General features: G+C 43.1%; 1 protein-coding gene across 1 annotated transcript; it reads left to right on the top strand.

Moving 5' to 3' along the window:
• Nucleotides 1-247: 247 nt before the first annotated feature.
• On the top strand, nucleotides 248-20,851 carry LOC135552399 (TGF-beta receptor type-2-like). Its single transcript, XM_064983983.1, has 7 exons — nucleotides 248-600; nucleotides 4,114-4,264; nucleotides 4,856-5,046; nucleotides 7,286-8,058; nucleotides 8,486-8,627; nucleotides 18,303-18,427; nucleotides 18,623-20,851. The coding sequence occupies exons 1-7, from the start codon at nucleotides 528-530 to the stop codon at nucleotides 18,881-18,883; spliced, it is 1,716 nt and encodes a 571-aa protein (XP_064840055.1). The 5' UTR covers nucleotides 248-527; the 3' UTR covers nucleotides 18,884-20,851.
• Nucleotides 20,852-22,098: the final 1,247 nt, after the last annotated feature.

Below are 22,098 nucleotides of genomic sequence, written 5' to 3'. Positions count from 1 at the left end.
TGTATTTTGTCTGATCAGTAATGTGTGTGCTATGGTACTGGCAGAGTGAAGTGTGTAAAAATGTAAAGAATGATTCAAAATGTTGCATAATTGTAAGTAGAGAAGTGTTAAATTCATATGTTTTGTTTGGATGTATACTTCTCCTCACTTCTTTCGAAATCCTTGTCATCTATTTTGGAGCGTGTCATTTCAAATTTTGCCTTCTGAAAAACTCTGTGCTCATAACATGTTCCAAGACCAGTGAGCAACAAGCCCAGCAGTTCAGAAGTAGCCTAAAGAAGAAGAAAAAAGAGTCCTGCCCTTTCTGAAGATTTCCTGTTTCATGAAAGTGCATACATACTGTCTGACTCATATGCGGCAAATTCTGACTGCACTATTTACTTTAACCCAGGGTTCCTTGAGACGCATGAGAGCAACAGGCAGACGGAAAAATAAGTCCGAAGAACGTCTCGAATTAAAGTCTGGATATTTACTATAATCAAGCTGCTAGTAAATGAAAAGAAGAGTAGTTTGTAATCCGTCTTTAAATGGAGCTACTTCGGTTTTCTGCTTTCTGGTGTGGAACGATACTCTTTGGTAGTGTTCTGCTAGAACAGATGGGTGAGTTAAAACGTTGTTTCAAGTAGCCTATGAATGTTGGTGGTTGGCTATAGTGTTATCGTTGGCTTGAAGTAATTATTGAAACATGTACGAGGTTATTGACCGCTAGTAACATTGACACGTGTTTCTGTTTCCCCAAAGTATAACTTCTAATTGTCATTCAGTTTTTTGTAGCAGGTGGTCAAACATAATCCAGCTCTACATTTTGGTGGAAGGCAAAATGTTCACCTCATTTGAGCTAAAACTCGCAAATATATTGATTGGCTTGTAATGCGAATTTGAATGCATAGTAGTTAATGTATGCAAATTACGCAGTCAGTGTTGTTCAATATCAGAAACTCAGGAGCTGTGGTACATTTATACCCAAATCCAAATGTTTTAAATAAAGTGGGGATGGAATGATTGTATGAGCATAATGACTAACTACTTAGTGTTTTCCAAGAGGAAAACATATCAGAAAATAATTTGAGTGTGCCATGATGTTTCTGTAAAGGGGAAGTAGGCCTATGTATTAAAGTGCTTGCTTAACACAGTGGGAGGAGGTTTAGCTACACCACCTGTTGCAGTAGAATACATGCATGGTGGTCCTTCCAATGGGACCTTTCATTCTTATGTACATTGTTGATACTGGAAGTGGGTATTATATTTGGTCTATCATTTGCAAGGTAGACACATCATAAATTGTCATCTATTTGCCCCTGTCTCCAACTCCAGCCCAGTCCCAATGGCACCAAACAGAGTTGGTTTCTTATAATCCTCTCTCCCCCACATCTGCAATTATATTTTGCCATGGGTGACAATTAACAGCATTCATCCCCACCATAGCCCGTCTCCTTGGGCTTAAATGGCATACATTTTGACAGGAGTTTTTCTCATGATATAATGACTTTTCACTCCACAACCTCTCTCTCTCTCTCTACCACCAGCTCTCAGCCTAAGATGATTCTTATCCATTCTGTTATAACTCTATAACAGACTACAATCTTCACCTCAGGCCAAATTCTAAATTGTACACCTCTGCAGTACTTAATCTTAATGTCTTTATTGGTTTCAAATGGATCAACTCAGACATGTACAGTACACCCTAAAAACAGGAATAACAGAATATAGCCTAATATCCGCCTGCAATATCCTGACACCATGGATACTTGACTGTCTATACTGCTGTGTGAATGCTGCCACCTGCAGTGCACGTGGCTTCACTAGATCTGTTCCAGTTACTCTGGTTTTCAGACTTGCAGGTTGTATTTCTGTTGCTTCAAGCCACAGCCCTACTCTAACCTGCAGATTGTGAACAGGCAGCTACAGTAGGCTTCATGTCCTGGAGCAGAAGTACAACATTCTCTCCTAAATCAGTAACCTTGATATTCTCTAACAAGGAGTATACTGCTGCACTGTGAGTAAGTTGGAGGGAAGAGAACCTCATTTGCTCTCTCTCTCCTGTGCCGACTTTAGAGAGAGGGGTGATTGTTTTGACATGGCTGGTCACATGACCTGACAAAGTGGCTTCATCAGGTTCGCCCCCTCGCCAGCCGGTCCAATACCCTGGAGACCCAGGCGCATCTAAAATGGCGCCCTATTCTCTATAATAAACTACTATTTATGAAATAGGGTTCCATTTGGGACACACCCCCCCCCCCCCCATTTCGCTTGGTTGAACCCAGCTCTCTGCGACGGAAATTCTTCAAGAGGAAATCCTTGAGCTGCACATGCAGACAGGCCCAGTTAACGGCCAATAACCCACTTTCACTATCGGTTGTGTCACGAGGACACTGCTGATGCAATTAACCGGTTGAACTTTCTCTTCCTATGTGTGCGGTCTGTCACACTTAGATTTAGTGTGGTTGTGTGGCAGTGATGTCAATTCAGTCTGTGAGCTCTCTCCCTCCTTCATCTCTTTTTACTTCATTTCACCTCATCTCTGTTTTAGCTATTAAGAGCGTCTGATTTCGGGTCAGGTTCTGTTTTTATTCATGCTAAAGACACGCCGCAAAGGTCTGGAAGGAGAGCAAATGAGAAAGAAGGAAGTGATGTAGTGGTACTCTCTCTCTCTCTCTCACAAATACACACTCCAACATTATGTCCTAGTCTTTGATATTCACAAAGTGAATTGGCGAGACACAAATTTGCAAATTGACTGACAGATCTACTGATGTTCAATGTTCCCTTTGTTTGTTTTTATTGTCTTGTCTGGCGGTTGTCTTAGTAGAGATGACTATCAAACACGAACAGGGACACATCCCACCACTCCCCGTGGGAAGTTAAGTCTGAACACGACCATGGCAGACGGATGGCACCGCGGAATGTGCTGATTGTTCACAGCAGAATTTAGGCCCTGGGAAAATAGTTTACATATGGTTGAAAAATGAATGTACATGTTAAATTGAAATTAATGGATTGGAGAATGAATTTAAAAAAAATCATGTACCACTTATTTAAACAACTGTCTCTTGGAATAACTACATAGTACCGAAAGGAACATTCGTTTTGTCTATTTCACATATTATTTTCAAAGTGAAATTGCCAAGTCTCTTAGTAATGATACATTCCTTCACGTAGTCTGGACTGAGATATGAGGTTAAGGTTTCACTGTGCTCGCGGATGTTCAACAGACCATACTTTTCCAGTGTAGGGAATGTCCATATTAATATATCAGATGGGAAAGTTCTCCTTTCTGGTGTTTGTAGCCTTTTTGTTTGTCTTGTAATTGGAGGGAAATGTCAGTTTCCCAAGTCGAGCAAAGTTATCATCTTCGTTAGGTTAATACAGTTTAGGCCCATATAACAACAATCAAAGGCCGGGGTTCAATCCAAAACTGTGCTATATAGTGCGCTTGACATTTAAAGGCAATTGAGTCAACATTGCAACATTTACCACGATCAAATGAAATCCCGGTCAAAGTTCTTATCTTGTGTTTTAGACCCTCAGAGATTGAACTGTGCTCATTTGTAATAGTGAAATGTTTTCTTATTTTGAACCCTTATTTTACCAGGTAAGTTGACTGAAAACACATTCTCTTTTACAGCGATGACCTGGGGAATAGTTACAGGACTCCGGGGTTAACACTCCTATTCTTACGATAATTGCCATGGGCTCTTTAGTGACCACAGAGAGTCAGGGCACCTGTTTAATGTTCCATCCAAAAGACAGCACCCTACACAGGACAATGTCCCCAATCACTGCCCTAGGAAATTGGGATATTTCTTTTGACCCGAGGAAAGAGTATATCCTACTGGCCCTTCAACACCACTTCCAGCAGCATCTGGTATCTCATTCAGGGAACAACCAGGACCAACCCTGCTTAGCATCAGAGGCAATCCAGCAGTGCGATGTTGGGTGGTATGCTGCTGGCATGAAGCAAAGCGCTGTAGTAAAGAGTGAACGTATTGGATGAGATGACACATGAGTGACTTAAATGAACCAACTAGTGACTGCCTCAAATAACCATAACCCTTTTTGTAAACTATCAACCTAACATGTCTTTCCCCCTATCTCTTTGTGTCTCCACCCCAGGGCCCTCGTCAATGAACATGCTGAAGCTGAAGCGTCTGTGTAAGTTCTGTGACGTGGAGTCTACCAGCTGCGCGGGCACAGGGAGCTGTATGGCCGACTGTAGCATCACATCCATCTGCCCCCATCCAGAGGATGTGTGTGTCAGCATCTGGTGAGTGACTACAGCACCCCTCATCATCTCTCGTTGAGAGCTGGAATGACCTTTAAACTTGACCTTAGGAGAGCAGTAGTAGTGGGTTCAGTGACACAATACAACCATGTTAGTGAGTGACAGAGCGGAAATTCGTAATCTTGCTCGGTGATTTGTCATTTAAAAACTACATTTGCTGTCAACAAGGTTTAACTAAGTAGCCAAACCCAAAGGTGCCCCACCCACTAACCCAAATATAGTTGTGAAATGTGAATGTTAAAAAAGTAGAGAACTAGATTTGGCCTCCTGTTTCTCATTGAAAAAGTTTTGGGAGCTAGAACCCCAAGCAATTCGCTACACCAGCAATAGCATCTGCTAAATATGCGTATGTGACCAACACCTCTTAAAATGGGTTTCACTACACCACCAAGCAAGAGACCTGAGTAGGTTCATTTGTGCACCTTCAGGATTACATCTGTATCAAATCATTACCATAATGCTTAGACTGCAATTTGTTAATTCGTCAAGTTATTTTCCCTTTTATTACTGTCTATAACTTAATTCATAACTTAATTGTAGTGGAACTAATGGCTCCTGTTGTCTTGTTTCCAGGAGGAAGAAAGACGACAACGTCACCATAGACACGATATGCCACAACCCAGCCCATAAGCTGCATGGTCTGGTGCTGGAGGACTATAACAACAGCAAGTGTGAGATGAGGGAGAGGAATGGCATGGGCTCCCAGTTCTTCATCTGCTCTTGCTCCGAGGACGAGTGCAACAACCACGTGTTCTTCACTCCCTGTAAGTCCCTATGTAGTGCTATGTCACCTCATATGTAGTGCTATGTCACCTCGTATGTAGTGCTATGTCACCTGTTATGTCATGCTGAAGATAGCCTTTTGTGGGCATTATGATTGGTCATACGAGTGCAATGACCATGACTTCTTCACCTTCTGTGAGTCCCTATGTGGTGCTATGTCACCTGTTATGTCATCGCTAAGATTGTGTAATGTAGGCTAGGCATTACAATTGATGATATAGTTTACGAACACCTTTGACGTAACTCAAAAGTAATGAACGTTTATGCAATTCCTTATTAGGTTGTCATGTAAGGTGTCACGTATTAAATGTTAACATGTGTGTACTGTTGTACACCCTCCAAATACAAGATTGCAAACAGGTTTTGCATCGTGGAGGCATTTTGGCTGTAGTTTCGCGTTCTAATCTTGGCCATGGAATCAAATGTATTTTGACTACAGCATCCAAGCAGAAATAACACAGAGGTACATTTTCGAGACCTGGCTTTCCAGAGCCCGAAATTGAAAGCATCTGCACATGGCGATCAACGACGTCATGGAAAAAAATTTCCCCTCACCGTGGAGGATGGATAGCTCTGCTGCACACTGTCTAACTTCATGCTCACCACATAACATATGACAACTGCCCACTTGAAGCATTATGTACGTAGTGTAACACACGGAAACAACAGGTGAAAAACAGCACGTGCGCGTGTTAATACAATCAATGTTCCCGAACCTGGCCTCAAGTGGGAGTAGTGACTAGGAAACTTTCCTCTGTGGGCCGTATTCACTGAGAGATGGCACAGGGACAGGTTTGACGTGACAGATCGCTTCTCTCTCTCACTGCGAAAACCAAAACAAACTCCACTGTGGCCACGTTGAAAATTTCAGACATGTGGTTTCCTGGCTGCAAAAAAGGAGCAAGCGAATGAGGGCTTGACGGGCACTTGCTGTACTGTATTCACACACACGTTCATAGACACACAAACACACACACTCACAAATGCATGCACGTACGCAGGAACACACACAATCTGTAGCTGCCAAACATGTTCCTAATACAGTATCTCTGTCAGTAATTATAGAACACCAGCAGTCACATCAGCACTAATACAACAATAGTCTGCCTGTTCAGACAACGTGTTAATGACTCGTTTACAACCCTTCAAATCCTAACTGATCTGACATGTTGTGTTTTATAATGTTTTTACGAGACTTCTGCCAGCCCCAGAAATAGGATTGTAAACATAGCATATGCATAAACTTTCACCAGATTACTCTGTCTAGCAGACACAGACATCACTCCTTAAGAGCATAAGAATCAGACATAGACTAGATCTATAAAGGGAACACAATATGTGGTCGACTGGGGCATGGTTCAGCCTATTTGTGTGCTTAACAGACCAACAAGCTAACTTCGGCTTTGTAGCTTACAGATGCTTATTGACATTCCTCCTGGAAGTGTTAGGGTCCTCTGCTTTGCTGGGAAGGAGCAGGCTACGTTGAGCGTAGCAAGATGCTCTGAGACAATAAAGCTACTTGGCTACTTCCTATTGATTTCCTAGCGCTGAAGGGAATTGGAGTGTGATGTATAGTGTGTATGACGTTCAAGCACAACTGAAATGTCAAATGTCCAAGTATAGGCTACTGCACTCATCATGTATTGAGGGCTCCCGAGTGGCGCAGTGGTCTAAGGCACTGCATCCCAGTGCAAGAGGCGTGACTGCAGCCCCTGGTTTGATTCCAGGCTGTATCACATCCGACTGTGATTGGGAATCCCGTAGGGCGGCGCAAAAATTGGCCCAGCGTCGCCCGGGTTTGGCCAGGGTAGGCCGCCATTATAAATAATAATTTGTTCTTAACTGACTTGCCTAGTTAAATAAAACATTGTATCCCACATAGTCCTTTGTGGTCATTGTTTTCTATGCAGTGGGCACTTAAGGTCAATAAACAAACAGACTTCTTTGACCCTTGTGGCCGGTCCAGCTACTCATAGAGTGAAAAGGCTATTGCCAAAATATGCTAAACTTTTAGAGTATAGTATGAGCACTGAGGAGTTCTAATATTGTAGCGGTGTATAAGTATTGTAGAATATACCTAACTGGGGGGCAGGCCTACTCTATGTTACAGAATAGGTATATTCTACAGTATTTTTACTGAGTATGCAATGTATTGTATAACTAATCTATAACATCTGCCTTGTCTCTCTTTTTCTCTCTTGTCTTTCCTCTCCACCCCAGACTCTCTTGACCCCCAGGTGGTGTCGGTGATCCTGGTCAGCCTGGTTCCTCTACTGGTTCTGGCCATGCTGGTCATCACATCCTTCTATTGGTACCGCATCTACCACCAGCGCCACGCCGGTGCCAAGCGCAAGAAGACGCCTCTCGACTTCAGTGACAACCGCGCCATCATGATGGATGACGACGGCTCGGACAGCAGCTCCACGCACGCCAACAACCTCAACCACAACACGGAGCTCCTCCCCATTGAGCTGGACGCCCAGGTGGGCAAGGGCCGCTTCGCCGAGGTCTACAAGGCCAAGCTGAAGCAGGGCGCCACGGGAGCCGGTGAGCCCTTCGAGACCGTCGCCGTCAAGATTTTCGCCGATGAAGAGTATGCCTCGTGGAAGAACGAGAAGGACATCTTCTCGGACGCTGACCTGCGCCATGAGAACGTCCTGCACTTCCTGACAGCGGAGGAACGTAAGGTGGAGAAACAGTATTGGCTGATCACGGCCTACCACCCCCGGGGCAACCTCCAGGAGTACCTGACGCGCCACGTCATCAGCTGGGACGATCTGTGGGCGCTGGGCGGGTCGCTGGCGAGGGGCGTGGCCCACCTGCACAGTGATCACACGTTGTGCGGACGCTACAAGGTGCCAATTGTCCACCGGGACATCAAGAGCTCCAACATCCTGGTGAAGGGGGACCTCACCTGCGTCCTGTGTGACTTCGGCCTGGGTCTGCGTCTGGACAACTCGCTGTCCGTGGACGAGCTGGCCAACAGTGGACAGGTACATATTCTTCTCTCCTGTCTCCTTTCTACTTAGGCTGCATCCAAAAAGTGTACCATATTCTCTATGATTAGGGCACTATATAGGAAAAAGGAGCTCTTTTATTTGACCAAGGCTTATAGGGCTCTGGTGAAAAGTAATGCACTATTTTGGGAATAGGGTGCCATTTCAGACACATTAGTGTCTGGCTCATTTTCTCTTACTGGTTCCTCTTCTGGACAACATATTAATGATATCCATAGAGCAAGTGCTGCTGGGCCTTTTGTTTTATTACAGTGATTAGACAAACAGCCCAGGTTGTCAGTTAAAACTGCAGTTGAATTGTACTGTTACATGGTACTGGAAGCAATCATGCATATTCTACTATCAACAGCATTAGAATGGAGTAGAACAGAACAGAATAAAACAGAATAGTCTCCCTCTACAGGTGGGCACTGCCAGGTACATGGCCCCTGAGGTGCTGGAGTCCAGGATCAACCTGGAGAACATCGAGTCGTTCAAGCAGACAGACGTCTACTCCATGGCCCTGGTACTGTGGGAGATCACCTCCAGGTGCAATGCCATTGGAGGTAAAGTAACACCACATGATGTCTGACCAATCACGTGACCGAGCTGCATTAGACAGTAACCAATTGACAGGCAATATTTCGATTTGAAGTAGTGACCTTGTGTAAGTGATATAAAGGAATAGGTGTAATTTTCTGTAAAGGTCCATTAACTTTGTTTTACTCCAATGCTTGTAAACAAAGTCAATGTAAACAAACTCTATATAGCCTAAAAAAAATGGTTACAACCACAATTTTGATATCATGGATGGTCAGTCCTTGCATCCATAGCTCTTTCAATGAATTTGGGAGTGGTTAGATTTCTCCAGTCCTATCCCTCAAGTTTTTACCTTAAGAGGGGCGGGTGGTACTGCTTTAACTTGTTTATAGTGTAATGGCCACCGATTATGCACATTGGTCACCTTTTCCCATGATCCCTACACTCAAAGGAAGTAAAGGGAGTGGGTGTGTCCTGTTTTTTCACCCTTCTCCCGAAGTGTGTACTTTCACACAGCCACTGTCTCACATCACCATTACTTACTGTGGTGTGGGAAACATTTCAGAGAAACCAAAACGTGTCAAAAAACAATTCATTCTCTCTTAGTTCTCAAAGAACAAGAGCCTTCTATTCACTAATGTACCATTCTTCCTGTTTGTCATCCCTCTGAACAACAAGGCCAGGATATGGGCAAATAATACAAATGGGTGATTATCCAATGGGCATCTTATGGCAAGCCACAGGGCCATATGTAATATAACATGGAATTTGTTGTTCACTTCCCTCTGTCTCTGTGGTCCATTTTGTCTTGTGGGTGATCCTGTTCGTCCATTGTGTCAGAATGTTGATTGAATGTTAGTGTTGGTGCTCGCCTGCTTCCAGCGCAGACATTTCCTGTTTTCCCTTTGGTACCTAGGGGCCCCTTTTAGCGCTGTCACAGAGGAAAACATGGCCAAATGATCAGCCTGTTATACCCTCTCAGGTTTTCCTTCCAATGGCATGGGGTGAAAGAATACTGTATGTGTGCCCATTGGGTACACCTCTGAAATGAAAATAGTCAATTTCCTCTCTCTTTCTTTCTCTTGCTTTCTTTCTCTCTCTGTCTCCCTGTCTTCCTCCCTCTTCTGTCTGTCTGTCTGTCTGTCTGTCTGTCTGTCTGTCTGTCTGTCTGTCTGTCTCTCAGCAGTCTCTTGTGCCGAGGCCTATACTCTACAGTAATAAATGAATCTCCCCATGTCATGCCATTTACGTACATCCACCATCCACGACTATTCCAGCTGGCACTGTAGACAGACAGCGGTGAGAGGACAGGATAGCATAGATTTACGGGAGAGGGGAGGCCCGGCCCCTTCCTACCCCTGGATGGGAATAGAACCGGTGGGGAGAGAAGCAATTGGGATAATCCATGTGTTTTGGCTTAGTCTGATCTCGCCCACCAATAGCACTCGTCTTCCCATAGATTGGCATCTGTTCTGATAAAAGTGAAGGGGTGAAATGTGTAGTGCATTAGGGAAGCCCAAGGAGACTTTCCCATGTTGAAAGGTTAAGCCACTGTTGGAATTGAGCTTGTCTCCCTCCTTGATACAGCAAGAAGCTGCCTTATTTTGTGGAATAACGTTACTGTGCTGCACTGACAGTTTGTTTGGATATTCCCTTGGGGGTAAAATGTTTGCAGAGTTAGAATGACTAACTCAACAAATGCTACGATCTATGTCTGCGAAACTGGCACTCACACAGCTACATACAGTACATGTATTTTTACCACTTGTCATCCTTTCAATAAAAACTTCCCATGCTATTATCCCAGCTCGGTGAGTCAATATTGACGGCATTAAAACTCTGTTCACCTGAGAACACACACACACGCACGTGCACGCACACACACACACACACACACACACACACACACACACACACACACACACACACACACACACACACACACACACACACACACACACACACACACACACACACACACACACACACACACACACACACACACACACACGCACAGCAGATGGCATAAAACTCCTCTCAACTTAGAAAACACAAACACTTCCCTCTTCCCCAAACACAGTCAGACTGACACATCTCAGTGCATCATTATAATGAGTGGGTAGGTGAAGCCGCCATGGCTTGTCTGTCTCAGCCGCCACCTGCCTCAGTGCTTCAGCAGACAGATGTCAAAAGCTCCCGTTGTCTCGCTGCCTTGCCTGGCAGACCGCCACATAACACAGGCAGTCAGTCAGCCACTTTGTCAGTTTCGGGGCCTTTCGTATGATCTGGGATCTGTCACGCGGTACGAAGGCGCCTGTCTGTCAACAGGGCCAGTCGCAACCTCAGAGAAAGCAGCAGCAGCCATCACTATGCATTCTTTATCCTCAAAGTAAAAGTAAGGACAAGTAAAAAATGATCAAATATGGGAGAAAGTAATAAATACATCGTCCCGGGCCGTCTCTTTTCCCAAAATGTCTTTCCCATATAATTTGCACGGCTGGAATTAGGAGCGGGAAAGAGACGAGGGCGTTCACTGGCTGGTTTAGGGAGGAATGGGAGAACAGGGGTGTTGACCATCCCACTGTAGGAGAAATTCCTTCACTCCCCTGAGGGAGAAGACAGGGTTAGAGTAGAGTGGAGGAGGGCAGCTGCTATCCAGATGTCATGGCCTCACCTCAAGCCTGAATGGGCCCCGTGCTGTCTGTCTTGTCTGTCTGTTTGCCTGTCTGTCTGGCTAGCTGTCTGGCATTCTGTCTGGCAAGCTCTCTGTCTGTCTTTTCTGTCTGTCTGTACCCTTACAGAAAATGGTTTCACATGTGGAAAATCACATGATTTCACATGAAATTTCACTTGAAATCATGTGAAAACGTGTTTTGTAACACTTCACATGTGATCACAAGTTTTCACGTGTAGTTTCATGTTATCACATGTTGATTTACATGTTACGACATTAATTTGTTGGGCTCCCGAGAGGCGGTCAAAGGTATTGCATCTCAGTGCCACTATAGTACCTGGTTTGAATCCAGGCTATATCCAGGCCGTGATTGGGAGTCCCATAGGGCGGTGCACAATTGGCCCAGCGTCGTCTGGGTTTAGCCGGAGTAGGCCATCATTGTAAATAAGAATTTGTTCTTAACTGACTTGCCTAGTTAAATAAAGGTGACATTTTCTTTTCACATGATCACATGGAAACATGTGTTTTTGGAACACTTTACATGAAATTCATGTGTTTTTTTCGTACGGGTATGACTTCCTGGCTGTCTGTGTCTGGCTTCCTGGCTGGTTTGCTGCCTATCTGGCTGACTGCCTGCCTGTCACCCAGGGCTTTAACAACCTGTGAGGAAGATAAAACAAGGTCAGAGCCACAAACTCTCCGTTTAATCAAAACCATCAGAGGAGAGAAGTAGAATAGTTTATCGTTCTCCAAGAGGCAGGGAAAGAGTGTCAGGCGTGATTGTCAAGCTGTGACTTGTCGAGATTACAGCATCTCAAACAGATTCATGTTACTTTTTTGGCTCGGATCAGAAGCAAACTTTTGTTAGCTCTATGAGAATCTGTTTTCTTGAATTATTTAAGTTGACTGAAATCCTAGTATCTACTATACTGCCGATAGTGTACTAGAAAATAACCATGACAAAGTACTGTATGATGAATACAGGTAATACCACATTCCTATGTGCATGAGGGGTACTGTATGTCTGTGGGTTTACATTGGTCAAATTGTATTGTTAGGTGTTACTGTACTGTTGGAGCTAGGAACATAAGCATTTATTTATCTTATCGTATTGTTAGGTGTTACTGTACTGTTGGAGCTAGGAACATAAGAATTTATTTCGCTACACCCGCGATAACATCTGCAAAATATGTGTACACGACTAATAACGCTGATTTGACTTCAGATATACTCAAGTGGTGGCATGCTTTCTCAACCACAGGGTACAGTTTGAACAGGAATCTCTAGAATGAGTCGTTGTAACAAACACAAGACTGGGATAGCACAGTAACTTAAACAGGTCAGGCTTTGAACCAGGAAACCAGACTGAGACCTGATGGTTAATAGCACGAGGGAGAGAGAGAGGCTGGCAATGTAGTCCACACCTATGGAAACTTATGTCTGAGCTGCCAAAAATGTACTGTATCAACATTACAAACCAGCAAGAGGAAGTCGATGGTGAACTACAGAGTGGGAATGTTGAGACATTTTCTTGATTCACTTGCTCAAAACAAATCAAACTGAAGTTGCCAAATGCCCCCGAATACAACAGGTTTAGACCTTACAGTGAAATGCTTACTTACAAGCCCTTAACCAACATTGCACTTTCAAGAAATATACACGTTTAGAAAAGATTGACTAAATAAACTAAACAAAAACAAAGCAACACAATAAAATTAAAATAATGAGGCTGTATACAGGGGGTACCGGTACCGAATCAATGTGCGGGGTACAGATGAACTGTTCACCATTCTTATGGCTTGGGGGTAAAACATGTTAAGGAGCATTTTGGACCTAGGCTCCGGTACCGCTTGCCGGGAGTAGAGAGAACATTCTATGACTCGGGTAGCTGGAGTCTTTGACAATTTTTAGGGCCTTCCTCTGACACCGCCTGGTATAGAGGCCCAGGATGGCAGGAAGCTGGCCCTAGTGATGTACTGGGCCGTAAGCACTACACTCTGTAGCGCCTTGCAGTCGAATGCTGAACAGTTGCCATATCAGGCGGTGATGCAACCAGTCAGGATGCTCTCAATGGTGTAGCAGAATAACTTTGAGGATCTGAGGACCCATGCCAAATCTTTTCTCCTGATGGGGAATAGGCGTTGTTGTGCGCTCTTCATGACTGTCTTGGTGTGTTTTGATCTTGATAGTTTGTTTTTGATGTGGACACCAAGAAACTTGAAGCTCTCGACCTGCTCCACAACAGCCCTATCGATGTGAGTAGGGGTGCGCTTGGCCCTCCTTTCCTGTAGCCCACGATCAGCTCCTTTATCTTGATCACGTTGAGGGAGAGGTTGTTGTTCTGCCACCACACTGCCAGGTCTCTGACCTCCTCCCTATAGGCTGTCTCATTGTTGTCGGTGACCAGGCCCTGTTGTGTCGTCGGCTAACTTAATGATGGTGTTGGAGTCGTGCTTGGCCACACAGTCGTGGGTGAACAGGGAGTACTGGAGGGGAATCAGCACACACCCCTGAGGGTCCCTGTGTTGAGGATCAGCGTGGCAGACAGATTATTTCACTTATAATTCACTGTATCACAATTCCAGTGGGTCAGAATTTTACATACACTAAGTTGACTGTGCCTTTAAACAATAGTACACAAGTATAAACACCATGGGACCACGCAGCCGTCATACCGCTCAGGAAGGAGACGCGTTCTGCCTCCTAGAGATGAACATACTTTGGTGCGAAAAGTGCAAATCAATCCCAGAACAACAGCAAAGGACCTTGTGAAGATGCTTGAGGAAACAGGTACAAAAGTATCTATATCCACAGCAAAACGAGTCCTATTTCGACATAACCTGAAAGACAGCTCAGCAAGGAAGATGCCACTGCTCCAAAACCGCCACAAAAAAGCCAGACTACAGTTTGCAACTGCACATGGGGACAAAGTTCGTACTTTTTGGAGAAATGTCCTCTGGTCTGATGAAACCAGAGGAAAAAGGGGGAGGCTTGCAAGACGAAGAACACCATCCCAACCGTGAATCACGGGGCGGGCAGCTTCATGTTGTCGGTGGTGCTTTGCTGCAGGAGGGACTGGTGCACTTCACAAAATAGATGGCATCATGAGGGAGAAAACTTATGTGGATATATTGAAGCAACATCTCAAGACATCAGTTAAAGCTTGGTCGCACATGGGTCTTCCAAATGGACAATGACCCCAAGCATACTTCCAAAGTTGTGGCAAAATGGCTTAAGGACAACAAAGTCAAGGTATTGGAGTGGCCATCACAATGCCCTGACCTCAATCCCATAGACAATTTGTGGGCAGAACTGAAAAAGCGTGTGCGAGCAAGGAGGCCTACAAACCTGACTCAGTTACACCAGCTCTATGTGGAGGAATGGGCTCATTGAGAGAATTTTGACCCAAGTAAAAAAAAAAATTAAAGGCAATGCTACCAAATACTAATTGAGTGTACAGTGGGGCAAAAAAGTATTTAGTCAGCCACCAATTGTGCAAGTTCTCCCACTTAAAAAGATGAGAGGGGCCTGTAATTTTCATCATAGGTACACTTCAACTATGACAGACAAAATGAGAAAGAAAATGCAGAAAATCACATTGTAGGATTTTTAATGAGTTTATTTGCAAATTATGGTGGAAAATAAGTATTTGGTCACCTACAAACAAGCAAGATGTCTGGCTCTCACAGACCTGTAACTTCTTCTTTAAGAGGCTCCTCTGTCCTCCACTCGTTACCTGAATTAATTGCTCCTGTTTGAACTTGTTATCGGTATAAAAGACACCTGTCCACAACCTCAAACAGTCACACTCCAAACTCCACTATGGCCAAGACCAAAGAGCTGTCTAAGGACACTAGAAACAAAATTGTAGACCTGCACCAGGCTGGGAAGACTGAATCTGCAGTATGTAAGCAGCTTGGTTTGAAGAAATCAACTGTGGGAGCAATTATTAGGAAATGGAAGACATACAAGACCACTGATAATCTCCCTCGATATGGGGCTCCACGCAAGATCTCACCCCGTGGGGTCAAAATGATCACAAGAACGGTGAGCAAAAATCCCAGAACCACACGGGGGGACCTAGTGAATGACCTGCAGAGAGCTGGGGCCAAATTAACAAAGCCTACCATCAGTAATTCACTACGCCACCAGGGACTCAAATCCTGCAGTGATTTTCTGGATTTTTCCCCCTCATTTTATCTGTCATAGTTGAAGTGTACCTATGGTGAAAATTACAGGCCTCTCTCATCTTTTTAAGTTGGAGAACTTGCACAATTGGTGGCTGACCAAATACTTTTTTGCCCCACTGTATGTAAACTTCTGACCCACTGGGAATGTGATGAATGAAATAAAAGCTGAAATAAATCATTCTCTCTACTATTATTCTGGCATTTCACATTCTTCAAATAAAGTGATGATCCTAACTGACCTAAGACAGGGAATTTTTACTAGGATTAAATATCTGGAATTGTGGATTGCTGAGTTTAAAAGTATTTGGCTGAGGTGTATGTGAACTTCCGACTTCAACTGTAACTCACTTGTTTTGCATGAGCAGTTCTCAGAAATATACCCAGTCAGTGTTAAAACCTTTTTTTTCTCAAACCACTATCTACATTCTCTTGTCTTGTTGTCGTCTTATCCATTGCAGAGTTTAATGTTAGGTTGGTAGACTTGAAAAAAGTTTCTCTCTTAAACCAATATTGACCATTCCTTCCTTTTTAGCAAACACTGCTTGTGTGGAGACCACAAAATGACCTTAAGTGTGCACTTAGCATGGGAGCCTATAAATGGGAGCCTATAAAAAAATACTAAATTGTTTATCGTCTTATTTGGAAACAATAGCTCCCAAAATAGCTCCCAAAATATGCCAAATGTTCATATGGCATATGTTTTCGGAATAAGACAATAAACAATTTTGTATTTTTTTTGTAGGCTCCCATTACACAACCCTGAAACTGTTTACATTTTAGCAGATGCTCTTATCCTGAGCAACTTACAGTAGTGATTGCATACATTTTCCCCCGTGGGAATCAAACCCACTACCGTGGCATTGCAAGCACTATGCCCTACCAACTGAGCTACACGGGACAAAAAAAGAAAGAACCTCTATTCCTTTACTTGCTTGAATAATGACAGATGGGTGGGCGGGTCGGTGTACTTTTGCTAAAACACTGAAACGAGGGAAATCTTCTTGTCAAAAACAGGAAGCTCTTGCCTGTAGAGTCAGCTATTGGCTCAAGCCGTGACCTAGCATCCGATTCCTGTCTGTGTTCATCTGGACTTCCTGTGAGGCCTCTCTTCTGGGCAGGGACTGTGCGTTTCTCATCTGTCAGCCAGAATTCAGTTGAACAGTATTACAGTACTGTACAGGGAAATAACTGATCAGCTTTAAAGTTCCAATACAGCCATTTTAATCTCAATATCAAATCATTTCTGGCTAACAATTTAAATTGTACCCTTATTTAACTAGGCAAGTCAGTTAAGAACAAACTCTTATTTTCAATGACAGATTAGGAACAGTGGGTTAACTGACTTGTTCAGGGGCAGAACGACAGATTTTTAACTTATCAGCTCAGGGATTTGATCTTCCAACCTTTTGGTTACTAATCCAACATTCTAACCACTAGGCTAACTGCCGCCCCATTAAATACCTTACTTCAATTAAAATGGTCAAAAATAAACAAAAAATGCTTCTTAGCAAAGAGCAATTTCTCAAGCAAGAATTTAGCTAGGACCGTCTGGGAGTCATCTGACTGAGGTGGGGAAAACTGATCATTAGCTGTTATTGGCAGAGAGATTTGGAACTCTTTCTTATTGGTCTATTAACTAATTTACCACCTGGTGATGTCCTCAGGCAGGCCAAAACTCCATCCCATCACAACAGGCTGATGTTTCAATCAGCTCTTACACAAATTCTTCTTGGTTATACATAAAATATAAATATAACACAGGAAAATCACATTTCTGACTGCTGGGCCTTTTTACTCCGCTTACGTAACAGGTCAACTCATCATTGTTTTGATTGATTGTGTTGTGAGATGGTAAAGGTTTTCATTATGATCCATATACTCTTTCCATGTCTTCATTCTATTCACGATGGCAGTACTAAACGAATGCAAAAGTGAAACAGTCGTCTCAGTACAGTACAGCTATTCATTGTGGATGTATTTCTTAATGCCACAGTGCCATTGCCCCCAAATAACCCTGTTGTTTTCAGTTGGCTCTATCTCATGTCTGTTTAATGTTATTTTCCAATAATGTTTTTGCAATATGGAGCTATTGAGGATAATTTACTTACTGGCATACCATTTGTTTTGCATCGGAAATGTGGAAAATGACTTTTAGTTTCATTTAGCGCTTGGTTCTTACACAGAATTTGTCAGACTACTTTAGGTACCAAATTTGGCCTTCCTGAAACAAATGTTTTTATACGAGAACTCCACTCTTCAAAGTGAACTTGAGTTTGATTTGTTGCTCTACCCAAAGGACAGATCAGATCAATGTAAAGATAAATAGTTCTCTGCAAACCGTTGACTAAAGTTTCCAGACTGCATCATCCCAAGCCAACTCTTTGAAATTCTGCCTTGAGTAAACTTTATTTGTGCATGGGGTTTGACGAGCATCTTGGATGCCGCGTTATAAGATAACTGACACTGAGCCAACGCTGAGTTGGTGAGTTGTTTCAAGCACATTCTCACTGAGATCTAATGCAATAATATTGACCGTTTCTCTCAGACAGGGTTTCACAGGCCCCTGATCCTATAAACCTAAAACATATGTATATTTTGACCTCTGTATCTCTCTGTTCATGTTTGAGTATATGATATGATACTTAATTGTCCACTTTCATGGAAAATCATTTAGTGAGGCCAGGGCTACATTTGAATATTCACAAAACAGTACCATGTTCTGTGGCTCTGTGTGTGTGTTTATGAACCTACTGTATAAACCTATAATGTATCTTTTGACTTCTGTATCTCTCTGGCTCCTGTTTTAAATGTTCGGCTCTGTGTGTGTTTGTGTACAGAGGTAAAGGACTACGAGCCCCCATTCGGTAAGGTGAGGGAGCACCCGTGTGTGGAGAGTATGAAGGACAGCGTACTCAGAGACAGGGGACGACCAGAGATCCCCAGCAGCTGGATCAACCACCCAGTAAGTAACAAGGCCTGCTTTCATTATGCATAATGCACACATTCTCAGATGGATTATTGTATAATTTCCTTACGCATTTTATTTATTTTTTACAAAAGCTATTTTTTATTAGGGCCAACCTCTCTCTCTCCCGACTCGAGTATCTGTGTACCACTACTGACTGTAAGTCTCTGTGCTCCGCTGCTCCTCCCTCAGGGCATCCAGTTGGTGTGTGGCACGATAGACGAGTGTTGGGACCACGACCCCGAGGCCAGGCTGACTGCACAGTGTGTGGCCGAACGCTTCAATGACATGGAGCACCCAGACAAGCTGTCTGGACGCAGCAACTCAGAGGAGAAGATCCCCCAGGACATCTCTGTGACGGAGTTTGAAGAGATTGAGAAGAAGGAAGTATGCCTCAGAAACTACAATGACCCTGCCGAGGAGGCTGAAAACTACAATCAACCAAGCAGCTGAGAGAGATTTAAGTGGAGAGTCTCTTTGTATTTGCTCCGTTTATTTGTCCTGCTTGTGACTCCAAGGAACAAACAGATTGGCTGTTGTGTGTCATGGATGTAAAAGGGAACAAAACTGAACAATCCAATCAGCAAGGAATTTATCTTTTTTTATATTTTTATATTTACAGCATTTTCTCCAAAGACGGATTAAAGCCATGACTGGACTGGTGAAAATATAAAGCCCTCTTAACTAAATACTGTTCGCACTTTATCAATAGCTATGCATACCAAATGATGTACAGTACCAGTCAAAAGTTGACACACCTACTCATTCCAGGGTTTTCCTTTAGTTGTACTATTTTCTACATTGTAGAATAATAAGTGAAGACATCAAAACTATGAATTAACACATATGGAATCATGTAGTAACCACAAAAGTGTTAAACAAATCAAAATATATTTTATATTTGAGATTCTTCAAAGTAGCCACCCTTTGCCTTGATGACAGCTTTGCACACTCTTGGCATTCTCTCAACCAGCTTCATGGAGGTAGTCACCTGGAATGCATTTCAATTAACAGGTGTGCCTTGTTAAAGGTTAAGAAGGAATGCAATTCCACAAACTAACAAGGTAGGGGTGGTATACAGAAGAAAGCCCTATTTGGTAAAAGACCAAGTCCATATTATGGCAAGAACAGCTCAAATAAGTAAGACAAATGACAGTCCATCATTACTTTAAGTCATGAAGGTCTTTCAAGAACTTTTAAAGTTTATTCAAGTGCAGTTGCAAAAAACATCAAGCGCTATGATGAAACTGGCTCTCATGAGGACCGCCACAGGAAAGGAAGACCCAGAGTTACCTCCTCTGCAGAGAATAAATTACCAGCCTTAGAAATTGCAACCCAAATAAATACTTCATAGTTCAAGTGACAGACACATCTCAACATCAACTGTTCAGAGGAGACTGTGTGAATCAGGCTGTCATGGTCAAATTGCTACAAAGACACCACTACTAAAGGACACCAATAAGAAGAAGAGACTTGCTTTGAGATTTTTGGTTCCAACCGCCGTGTCTTTGTGAGACGCAGAGTAGGTAAACGGATGATCTCCGCATGTCTGGTTCCCACCGTGAAGCATGGAGGAGGTGTGGGGGTGTTTGGCTGGTAACACTGTCAGTGATTTATTTAGAATTCAAGGCACACTTAACCAGCATGGCTACCACAGCATTCTGCAGCTATAGGCCATCCCATTAAGTTTGAGATCAGTGGGACTATCATTAGTTTTTCAACAGGACAATGATCCAACACACCTCCAGGCTGTGTGAGTGCTATTTTACCAAGAAGGAGAGTGATGGAGTGCTGCATCAGATGACCTGGCTACTTTGGAGAATGTATTTTGTTTTAACACTTTTTTGGTTACTACATAATTCCATATGTGTTATTTCATAGTTTTGACGTCTTCAATATTATTCTACAATGTAGAAAATAGTAAAAAATTAAGAAAAACCCTTGAATGAGTAGGTGTGTTCAAACTTTTCACTGGTACTGTATATTCAGTTACTGTATATTCTTGATGACAATACAGTGCCATTATAGGAAAGAGGGGTACTGTACCATTTGTATCTGGAAAAAGAAGAGAGCAGTCAATACTGATACACTAATACAATTTTTACCCGTTTTCGACTGACAATTTTTACCTGTTTTCAACTGGCACTTTTGACATTTTTAAAGGCATTCTTGGATGATTAAAGGGACTGGAGGATGGAGCTATATCAAAAACCAAGGTGAAAGTTTCATTCCTGGAAGCACGGTATGAGAAAAGGGCCAAGATATGAAATTGAAAATGATTCCCAACAAATAAACCCAGGGGAATGATGATATTTAATGACAAGGAAGGGAACTTGATCCCTTCTCAATTAAAGATCTCTATCAAAAACCCTCTATGTATAATGTTAAAAGCCTTAATTAAAGACTTTCAGTATTCTATTCTATTTTTCTTGCTGTCTATTATTCACCTTGACCTGAACTTAGGTCTCCGGTTTGATTGAATTAACTTAGGTAGCTCATGTCCATTCTCTTTTAGCTAAATGGCTACAGTGTCTTCAGCTTGCTCTCTACCCACAGTGTTGAAGGCTCACAGTGTGTGGACTACTGCAGGACAGGATATTCAGTCAAACCGCATTACAGTAATATGTTAGTTCATTCACTGCCACTCTGAAGTGGAGTTCTATTTCCTCTCGTCAGAGTTTCCAATGCTGTCACTGGTCTACCAGACTGTAACACAAGGCTCACTTAGTTTGGCTCAACCTTTAGGTCATATCAGGACATGTTTTGTAGGTTGTATGTCGGTACTTGAATATTGCCAAACCACATTTTAACAGTAGTAAACATGAACACAGGTGACCTCCAATTCATGATTTATCCCCCATTTAACTCACATTACCTTACACTTAATATAAAACAAATGTCTGCACCTCTGTAGAACCAAACTGTGGCAGTGTGACAGTTCTTTATCCTCATCCATAACTCCTTGGTGAGTGTTTGTGAGGTGTTTGTTAGGTTAGATGGAGGTGGGAGGTTCAGCAGGTTTAGAGCACTGAAACCTGCCTAGCGTTGACAGACCTTTGATCCCATTCCCAGCCGATAGCCTCCGTCAGACAGTGCAGGTCTGTCTCTGCATGGGCCTCTGCAGCAGCTGCCCAGGTCTAAACTAACCTACATCTGCTGTTTCCCGCGTTCCATAGCAACACGGTGGAAAACACACTCCCCTGCCAAGACGCGAACCGCCAGCAAGGAGCTCGCTGCCCGGACTCCACTACAAATCATCTCTCATTGGGGAATGCACGTGAATTCTGTGCTACAGAACCAATGAAGAGATGGAGGGTGGGGTTTGTTCGCAGCCGTCGCCTTGCTAAATTCAAGGTCAGAAGCCTCTGCTCTCAAGCTATCAATAAGAAATTGGCAGGTGAGAAATTGTGGCTTTGAAGTGCAGTCGTTTTACGTTTAAGATATACAAATAAAGGCTTAATTTTCCCTCCAAAATACATTTGCATACAGGCTGAGTAAAAGGCCTACTAAAAATGCATTTAACTGTGAAATGAACCCACTGGGCACACACTGGTTGAATCAATGTTTAAAATAAAATGTTATTTGTAGCATACACATATTTAGCCGATGGTATTGCGGATGTAGCAAAATGCTTGTATTTCTTGCTCCAACAGTGCAGTAATATCTAA

The sequence above is a fragment of the Oncorhynchus masou genome, chromosome 13, assembly GCF_036934945.1.
Source record: "Oncorhynchus masou masou isolate Uvic2021 chromosome 13, UVic_Omas_1.1, whole genome shotgun sequence".
Lineage (NCBI taxonomy): Eukaryota > Metazoa > Chordata > Actinopteri > Salmoniformes > Salmonidae > Oncorhynchus > Oncorhynchus masou.
The sequence above is the reverse complement of the archived record's forward strand: the minus strand, read 5'-3'. Positions and strand labels throughout refer to the sequence as shown.